Here is a 10,812-nt window from a genome sequence, read left to right on the forward strand (position 1 = left end):
TTTGTTGTATTGGTTGGATGGATTTAAGCCCAGCCAAAGATGAATGAGATTATCGGGGCTTTAAATTAATTAGCAGGGGAGGGGACCCTGGTCAAAAGAAAAATAGAAAATTTGGCATAAGTCCAATTATGAGGAGAGACTTTGGGTGCAATCTACTCAGAAATTGTTGTTGATCCAAGTCCTTTGACTTTTGCGCCACATAAGATTACATGCCTATTTCAATTTATTGATATTTACTTCTTTTTTTTTGTTGTTGTTGTTGCAGTTATGCACCTAAAACATAAATAAGGTAAATTATGAATTCCTAAAACTGGTAAGTTATTGATTTGTAGGATATTAATTATCATATTTGATTTGAATTTAATTGCAAATCTATTTATTGAATTCTGAAATTTTTCCAAGGTATACCGACATCAAAATTTGTAATAAGAGTTCATAAAAACTTCATACCTTAACAATAGGTAAGGTACCTATGCATACACCTCGTATGCAGTATGCAGGTAATTAAACCCATAAATTACCTCTGGTCTAGGTAATTAAATCCATAAATTACCTCTAGTCTAGGTAGTTATACCCTCTAGCCCAGCTAATTGAACTCATATAATATCTTGGTATGGATCTTTAAACTCAACTGAGATAAAAATTCATGGAAGACATGTACGTATGTATATAAAGGGTAATAATGCATCAAGGAAAAAAAATTCAAAATTCAAAATTTGGAATTCAATTTCAAGGAAATAATGCATTAAATTTAGATTTTCAATGTGTTTTCCTTATTTACCTTAAAGGGTAAAATCGACACAACAAAAAATTAATAAATGTCAAAGGACCTACATCTAAAACCATAAACACGAGAACTAGACCCAATGACAGCTAATCGTTTTGGACATAGTTCTAAGAACCCCAAAGAAAAAAGACCTGGCCACCTGGGGACCCAAATTTTTCTGAAATTAATTAAAATTTATGGGTTTGCAGCAAATGATAGTTTTCTGTTTAGAGTTTAGTCTAGCAGAAAAGAATATTGACTTGCAAATTAATGTTTTCAAGTTCGAACTCTCATGACACATTGGTAGTGTGTGTGTGAGAGAAACTCCTCACATTGTTGTTTTGAGCTTGGTTAAATTAATTACCAGAAGATATGATATTGGGTTTACCTAATATTCCAAATGACCCACTCTACTGTGGTTTAGTCTTGTTTTAGTAATATAAATTGTTTCAGGTGGGGGGAAGCGGATTGGTGGGTGCTAGCTAATTACAGTTTGAAACTGAGAGGGACAAACACACAAAGGGTGCAGTTGTGAAGATAAATTGTCAAGCGTTCTCCTGTATTGGGCTTCTTGACATTTCCAAGTTTCTGGTTTAGAGCTTCTAGTCAAAGATTGGACACTCTAATTTCTGCTGATATGGAAAATGGAGATGACAAGACAATTATTCTGCATAATTTAGAGCATTTTGAAATGTGTTGTTCCTTGTTTTGCATATACAATTTTTGCCTGTTGACTTCCATGAATCTGTGCTGATATGGAAAGGAAAGTGTGTTTCTTTCTTTTGGGTAAACTGCTGTAGTGTTTTGGCTTTATGCATAGTTGACCACATTTTCTTGGATAACTCTCTTATTAAAAAGATATTTGAATCCAATATGCAATGCTGAATTTTAGACATTTGAATGAATACCAGCCCCATTGAATCCATGGCTATAAACCTGCAGCAAATTTACATTTATTTACATCATGATCAAAGATGAACTTCATATCAGAAAGAAATAATGCCCTCCCACTACATTGACCTTTGACTAAAAACCCTTATAGTCATATCCACCTCTGACCTCAGTCAAAGAGGTTCTCTCCTCTCTAGGAGTAATTGCAAGTAGGAACCTGCTGCTAATATGAAAGGTTTCCACTCAGCTCTCCATTCCAAACCATCTCGTATGATAATACCAGTTCATTTTAAATTCATTTAAATAGCTTAGATGGAAAATAAATAGATAAATTAATATATAATGTGTTATGCTTGGTGGGACCCTTGGAATTAGACTTTTAAGGGGTAGAGTGCAATTAATCAAACTTTTAGTTATTGCTCTGCAGTCTGCAATTCTTCCAAATGGATTTGGAAGCAGGGCAAGAAAACTTCATCCACTCATCACCATTATCTACATAAATGACTTGAGGCCACGTGATCTTTGGCTAAGTTCAGCTGGGTGAATAAAATACATTAAATTTGAATCAATTTGGAGGTTTAGTTTAACATATGCACATAAGGCATCACCTAATCCACAAAACTCCAAACCAAACCCTCCATGGAATGACAGGAAATTTGGATTGGAACTATGGAAAAAAACCAACCAACATTTGGGAATATTCTAAACATAAACCCTCTCCAACCAATTTTTTCTTTCTTTATTCATAATTCTATGAAAATCTTTGGATACAAAGTTAAGGTAGGTGGATTGGTCTGTTTACGCAAATTCAATTAAGTATTTTGCTTTGCTGGGCTCAGGCCCGTCACGTGTGAATGATTTGAGCTTTTAGGCTAATAGCTCCCAAAAGGGCCCAAACCCAACAACTATGGAGCTCCCGGCTGCCGTAATCAGCCCTTTTTTTGCCTCTTGGCATAGCGAAGCAACGGTGGAGCTCCCAAGAGGTCGTGGTTGCAGCCACAACACAACAGAACAAACCCTCCTATAATATTGATACCATAACAACTACCAAGACTAGTATATTGTTGAACAAAAAAAAAAAAAAAAACCAAGACTAGTATATTATATAATAAGTCTTCACACTCCACCATAAAATTGTCTAAATAAAAGACTGAAATTGAATCAAATCAAAAGTGCATGAAATACATGTCATAGGATAGTACCCATTAATTGAAGCGTTGCTGAACAAGAGGACGGTAAGCATCCTTCAAAAACTTTGCCTTGATTTTGCTGAGTGTGGCTACAGCTTCTTTCATACTTATCCTATCTTCTGGTGATTCTGCACAGCAAGTAAGAGCTAATCTCATAATGGCTAATATGCAATCCCTCTTCCTCACATGATCATCATCTTCCTGCTCTGTCCCAATCCCAAGCAAATTGGCATCCACAACTTCATCTATCTTTGCATCTGGTAATACTAGTGAGTTTGCAATCCATTGCTTTATATTCATTTCCCCATCAAACATCTCATTTGTTGGCTTCCTTCTTGTGAATGTTTCCATCACTACAATTCCGAAACTGTACACATCCCCTCTTGTTGAAACCATTCCTTCCAATCCATACTCTGCATTATGAATTATACTTATATATTCATGTGTATGAATATATATTAAATGAAAATTATGCATAATTAAGGACAGCATGTATAGAATTGAAAGATATTAAATTAGCAAGTACATCACCTGGAGCCATATAACCAACAGTGGCTAGAGTCATGGTTTGGGTAATAGAATCTACTCCACCCAAGAGTTTTGAAATTCCAAAATCAGCAACATGTGCAACCATATCATCATCCAGTAGTATATTACTTGGCTTCATATCACAGTGCACAATTGGTATTGAATAACCATGGTGTAGGTATTCCAGTGCAGATGCAGCATCTATCATTATGTTCAACCTCTGTAAGATATTCAAAGAATTTTGAGAGTACAACCACTTCTCGAGGCTCCCATTAGGCATGTATTCGAGTACCAAGGCTTTGAAATCAATTTCACTGCAACAGCTGATGATTTTGATAAGGTTTCTATGACGAATATTGCTTAGCATTTCACATTCCCTATCAACACTCTTGAAAGCCCCTTCTAGCTGTAAACTAAAAACCTTTACTGCAACATCTATTCCATCTGAAAGTGTCCCTTTATATACTGAACCAAAACCCCCACTTCCAAGTAGGTTGTTTTCGTTAAATCCATTCGTGGCCCTTAGAAGTTCTAGGTGTGAAACTCTTCTCCAAAGAAGTTGAGGCAACGAGGTAGCCTCTCCTGCAACTTCCACATTCCTTTTCCTGCATAGTACAAAGATAGATACAGAGGCCACAAAGAGAATTACTGATATGATCCCTGGGATGATATATTTAGCTTTCCTCCAATTTGGTTCAACTGTACCATTTTTGCATGGTGGAACCTGAAGTCGGGCTGCACCACAAAGTGCTTTGTTTGAGACAAATGATTGAGCGGAGAAGTTTTGGAACGGTCCACCAGTTGGAATTTCTCCTTGGAGCATGTTGAAAGACAAATCCATATACTTGAGAAGTGACAGAGCTTCTAAAGACTTGGGAATCACTCCAGACAGATTGTTTCTGGACAAATCCAAGAGTTGCAGGCTTAGCAACCTGTCAAATGAACTTGGAATAGGGCCTTCCAAATTATTATTTGCCAAGGATAGATTAACCAAATCCCGAAGACCCCCAATAGTGCTTGGTAGGATACCAGATAAATTGTTATTTGATAAATCTACCTCTGTCACAACTTTCAAGTTTCCAATATCTTGTGAGAGATGTCCAATTAGATAATTGGATGATAAGTCTACAGACAAGATATAGGCAAGTCTCCAAAACTTAGATGGTATTGTGGAACTCAACGAATTGGACCCCAATGATAGATATCTTAGAGATGCGGTTAGATTATCCAAGCAAGAAGGTATAGAACCATAGAGCTGATTACTACTCAAATATAAGTAAGCTAGGTTATCTAATTGACAAAGTTGGTTGGGGATGTACCCTCGCAACTTGTTATCATTCAATTCCAAAAGTTGGAGATTCCCTAGTCTTCCCAGTGAAGTTGGAATTGATCCACTCAATTGATTGGCTCCCAGGGCTAAGGTTACCAAGCTGCTAATGTTGCCAATACCAATGGGAATGTTACCCCTCATGCTGCATTTGCTTAAAGCAATATATTGAAGCGACGACGTAGTGAAATTCCGAAAGGAGTCATCAAGTCTGGCATTTAACGGATTAGCTGTCAAGGATAATAATGTCAAATTTCCAAGATTAGCCAAACAAGAGAGAGTGTTTGCTTCTGGAGTTGAAGTATCAATCGTCAAATTATTAATGTGTAACTTAAGCGACTGAAGGTTTGTTAAGGCACATAGCGTGCTAGGAATAAACCCTGTAAATGAGTTTCTGGCCAATTCAAGCCGCGTGAGCATAAAAGCATTGGAGAGGTTGGGGATTACTCCACTGAGGCCAGCTTCTGTAAGATAGAGGAGTTGTAGGTTTGGAAGCCCAAGACCTATGTTCGCTGGGAGGCTACCCGATAGCTGATTCCGACTAAGCGACAGTGCTCTTATGGTGGAGATATTGAATATTGAGGACCATGGAATAGTGCCTGCTAGTGCCACAAATGTCACAACCTTATCTACAACAATTTCACTATATGTGGATTTATGTAATCTAATCTAACCCTATCTACTCCTTCATGACTTTTAGTATAAAATGTCACACTCATAATAATCAAAATTAAATTTAATAGAGTCAGCTGTCATTTTTTGGGTTTGTTTATAAAAAATTAAATGGTGTAGGGTTTATCTATATTATTAGTGCTAAAAATAGGTATATGACTAAATATCTCTATTAATTAATACAACAATTTTTAAACAGAAATCTCTAAAAATAAAATAAAAGTCCTGAAGCAAAACACGTTGGAGTTTGCATGTCTTTATACAATTCTTTGGTTAACCTTAGATGTGAATATGTTGACTTAGATAGAACGTTTATTAGGCAAGTCAATTTGTTATATTCGTGATTAACTGTCTCCCTCATTTATTAAAATATGAAATAGTTAAATAATGATAAATTATGCAACATAGTTGGAACAACATAATTAATGAAACAATTACCTGTGAAATTGTTGGTGTCAAGCCCAATCATGGTTAACTGGGTTAAGTTCCCAATATTTTTTGGAATGCTTCCACTGAAACTGTTTATTGCCAAATTAAACATCTGAAGCTTTGTGCATTGCCATAATTTGGATGGAAGTGGACCATCAAACTTGTTTTCAGACAAAGAAACCATTTGAAGATTAGGAAGATGTTGGCATATATTGTCTGGAAGACTACCACTCAACTTGTTTGTATATAGAGCCAATGTAGTCAAAGAAGACATGTTGAAAACAGCCACAGGAACAGGGCCTTTTAGGGCATTTAATGGCACATACAACTCCTCCAGCTGATGTAAAAAGCCGATCTCTTTTGGAATTTCTGAAAAATCATTAAGATATATGCACATTTATATGTTAAACTCATGATTTATGCACATATAATGCACTGCAACAAAAAAACGAGTCATATTATATATAACTGGATCACATCAAGGCAAGGCAATGCAACAAATATACCGTTGAAATTGTTGGAGTCAAGGTATATCCCCTTCAGCATTGTTAAATTCCCAATAGTTTTGGGTATGCTTCCACTAAAATTGTTCTCCACCAATGATAGATTAAGAAGCTTTGTGCATTGCCATAATTTGGATGGAAGTGGACCAGCAAACTGATTGTCACCCAAATTAACCTTCTCAAGACTCGGATGATGCTGGCATATATTGTCTGGAAGACCACCACTCAAGCTATTTCCGTATAGAGTCAATGTAGTCAAAGAAGACATGTTGAAAACAACCATAGGAACATGGCCTTTTAGGGCATTAAACTCAATATACAACTTCTCTAGCTGATGTAAAAAGCCGATCTCTTGTGGAATTTCTGAAAAATTGTTAAGATATATGCACATATATATATATATATATATATGTTAAACTCATGATTTATGCACATATAATGCACTGCAACAAAAACTAAGTCATATTATATATAACTAGATTGCATCAAGGCAGGGCAATGCCACAAATTTACCGTTGAAATTGTTGTGGTCAAGGTATATCTCATTCAGCATTGTTAAGTTCCCAATTTCTCTTGGTATGCCACCTGTTATGTATGCCAAACAAAAACTCAAAATACATTTAAATAAGTGAAATTAGAAAAAGAAAAAAAAAACATCATTACAACTACATAATTTATAGAAAAAAAAAAAAAAACTCTCTCAACTAGCCACTTGTCACTTGAAGGTACAATATGGAGTTTTTCTTAGTATTGGATTTTTAAGGGTGTTTTTAAAAAAATTATAAAATGTCATGTTATTAATTTTTTTTTGTGAGAAAATGTCATGTTATAATGGGCCTATACGTGAAAAGCCCTTAAATATTCCCCTATATCATTCATTATCCCTAGTGCCCAACAAGTTTTTATCATTTGTAGTCTACAGGTAGTCTCTATTTTCATAAATGTAAGTTTTGTGAAAACTTTCGAGTATAACAAAAAACAAACATGGATCAACCAAACTTAAAAATCAAATACATATTCTATTCAAGTGAGAATTTTTTTAGTATTGCATGACCTGAAAGTAAGAAGAAATGAGTCTAATTTTCTAAACAAAAAAGAACAAACCGAGCTTATAGATTAATAACAAAAGGTTAAAATGTAACGTTGACATATACGTACCTGATAGTTGATTACCGCTCAAAACAATCACTCGCAATGAAGATAAGTTGAAGATAGTCGTGGGTATGGAACCTGAAAATTGATTGCCATACAAATAGAAGCCTTGAAGTTTGGGGAAGGCCCCAAACCATGATGGAATGGATCCCACAAAGTTGTTGTATCCGAAGCTAACCAACTTCAGGCGACGCAGATAAGACAATTCATAGGGCAAAGTACCATGGAAGCTGTTATTGTTGAAGCTTAGTGCAACAAGGAATGAGAGGTTGCCTAAGTGTGGTGGAATTGTGCCAGTGAAACCCATGTACGAGAGATTCAATGATGCTACTCTGAGGTGGCGAGCACCACAAGTAATGCCAACCCAGTTGCAGACGGAGGTGGTGGTTGACCAGTTGACCAAGATGTCGTGAGGGTCACTAGTGATATGGGATTTGAGAGCAAGAAGAGCAGATTGGTCTGTGGTGATGTTTATTTGTGCTGCACCTACTATGCCTTGAGTTAATTTAGCCATATATAGAGAAGTGTACTGCAGCACAAGCAAGAACGTGATTGACAGGAGGAAATGACTTCTCTCCTCCATGAGAACCGAAAACAGAGAAGTTCCTTCCAACTTCAAAGTGTTTTTCCTTTTTTTTTCCTTTCCGTTTGAAAACTTCAAATGATTGAATAATTTGTTGCAGTGCCAATCTATGAAGACAAAACAAGTTGCCAAAGAGTAGGGCACATGATTGCACCCTTGTGGAAGAAATTCGCAAGTAGTCAAATGCAACGACTTAGACTTGTGAGAAAGGAAGAATGGACAATTGGGCATCTGTTTTCACAAATGTCCAAGAACTTGCAATACTGTACGTATATGTCTCTATATGTCTCTATGTATTCTGTACAAGAACTTACTATCAGATATGGATGGTCAATCCAGTCTCCTTCGCATAATAAGTGCCCTTCACTCTGATATTTTTTTCTTCATTTTTTTTAATAGGAATATATAATTATTCAGGTACAACAGGACTTAAATTCATTGCATCAGGTTATGGTAAGTTCATAATCCGTTGCTTTAAATTCATATACCCAATAAATATGGAATTATTGGTGTACCTCAACTACCATTATATATGTACGTATGTACGTATATAATACAAGTATTATATGGAAAAATTGATGTACTTACGTATGTGTATAATATATAATGGGGAAAATGCTAACTAGGATTTATATATGCATCAATACAAAACAAAGAATATTGTGCCAAAGAGTGGGGCTCATGATAGCAAGCTCGTGGACTAAATTTGCAAGCAGTTAATTGCAGTTTCGTGCAAGGCATCCTTAGCCTCATTTGGGACCGGGACATGCCTGACTTGACTTGAATTGCGGAAATGCTATAATGAGGGGGATTTGGGTGAGGGGGTTGAATGAAGGGTTTAATCCAACCATTCAATCATTAAAAAGTTTAAATATTATTCTTGCATCTAACTATTGATGCCCATCATCTCATTTGGCATATTTGGGGCAAATTTTGGTTCTTCATTTTCAATTTCTGAAAACTATATGAAGTTAGCTAGTTTTTTACAATAACTAATACTTGCAAATATTATTCTGTGCACTATTTAAAACGTAGGAAAGGAACGTTTGCTTTCCTATTAACTTGCCGCAAGGTGTAAACAAGGCTGGAAAGTTCTTAATCAACCTTTAACTTCAAAATTATTATTGGAGAAGCTCCCTACAAGCATAAAAACAGTTCCTAGCTTAACTTTAGCAAATGAATTTTTTAGCATTAAATATTTAAGTCAAGGAAAAAATGGCGGCCACCGCCACCACCATGGCCATCAATAATCCCTCTTATCTCTTAGCTTTTGAGTTTTTATTTCTTCATGTCTTTTTCAGAAATACTCAGTTATTCTTTGTTTTTGGTAATCAAAATATTCAGTTATTCAGGCTCAAGTATAACCAAAACGGCACGGCTTCCTCTACATTGTCTGAATTGAGATCCATTAATTGAAGCGCTGAACAAGAGGAGAGGACGGTTTGTTGCAGTGCCAATCTATGAAGTTGCCAAAGAGTGGGACACATGATTGCACCATGGGGGGAAGAAATTTCCACGCATCTGTTTTCACAAAATGATTCCTTCCAACTTCAAAGTTTGTTAAATGATGAAATACTCAATTGCCGGTCCCATTTTTGTTTCACTTTTCAATGTTTTCAATGAAATGATAGCCCATTATAGTAATTCTCATTTCTTATTTGTTTTTTTGTTGTAGAAGGAAACGATCAGATATATTAAAAAACATAACAATTTAAAACATATCTTCAACCAATACGTCATGAATGAGCTGAGGAGGGACCCCAACCCTGAAAACATTAAAGAGAATGAGAAGAATCTGAGAGAATTGAAGAAAAAGATTTTGTTTTCTATTTCTGTTCCTTATTGAAATTGAATGAATTACAGCCTACACGATTCTTATGTATTATTACATTGTAATCTTCTCGACTAAGCAATCTAACTAACTCAACAAATCACAACATGACACTTGTCATCTTATAATAGGTACAAGTGCCTTTATAAACCCATGTGATCGAATCGGTTAGAGCAAAAGCAAGGTTTGCAATCCTGTTTGCCATGCCATTAGAGCATCTTCAACAGTCTCTTTAACAGCTTTGAAATTCTAAAATAGGTGAGTTACATCAGAAAAACTCTCACAAACAGCTTCTTCAAACTTAGTCATCAAAGCTGCAACCTATTTTTCTCTCTTTATGATTGGTAAGTTGACTTTGGCTCTTCAAACATTTAATTTTACTTTGAAAAAACAAAACCTACATTGAAAATGTTTAAAACGCGCATTTTTTCTTTTCATATAATAAATACATAGACATTTTTCACATGTTTTCATATTTTTCATATTTTTTCTATAATGTTGCATTAATTGTATTGAAGAGTTTGTTAAAGCAAAAATAATTCAAATAACAAATAAGGCTTTTTAAATTACCATATAGGTCAACAAACTTCAATTTAAAAAGTTTTATTTGCTACTACTCTTGAAGATGCTCTTTTACTCACAAAATGGAAAGAGGAATCAACTAGTTGCTGAAACAGCCCATTAAAATATTCTCATTTTCTTATTTGTTAAGGTCTGAAAAGATTACCTAATACCACTCACTCACTCACTCACTCACTCACAATTAAGAGTCACATAGTCAAATGTATGCTTATATCAGAATTGCACTTCCCTTCCCACTCACGCTTAATTTAGTGTGGTGGAGACATTAAGGATACTGGTACACATTAATTGTGCCCATAATCACATTCGTCATTATGGTTTGTGAGTATGGGTTGGTGGGTTAGTGAAGCTTTTTTTT

At 35.4% G+C, this 10,812-nt stretch overlaps 1 protein-coding gene across 1 annotated transcript; it reads right to left on the minus strand.

Annotated features, from left to right (window-relative positions):
• Positions 1–2,738: 2,738 nt before the first annotated feature.
• Positions 2,739–8,192, minus strand: LOC110745176 (uncharacterized). Its single transcript, XM_088251613.1, has 6 exons — positions 7,465–8,192; positions 6,820–6,891; positions 6,310–6,669; positions 5,813–6,172; positions 3,379–5,301; positions 2,739–3,260 (listed from the first exon to the last, which is right to left on the minus strand). The coding sequence occupies exons 1-6, from the start codon at positions 8,039–8,041 to the stop codon at positions 2,863–2,865; spliced, it is 3,690 nt and encodes a 1,229-aa protein (XP_088107739.1). The 5' UTR covers positions 8,042–8,192; the 3' UTR covers positions 2,739–2,862.
• Between the last annotated feature and the right edge of the window lie 2,620 nt (positions 8,193–10,812).

The sequence above is a fragment of the Prunus avium genome, chromosome 4, assembly GCF_965620075.1.
Source record: "Prunus avium chromosome 4, drPruAviu1.hap1.1, whole genome shotgun sequence".
Lineage (NCBI taxonomy): Eukaryota > Viridiplantae > Streptophyta > Magnoliopsida > Rosales > Rosaceae > Prunus > Prunus avium.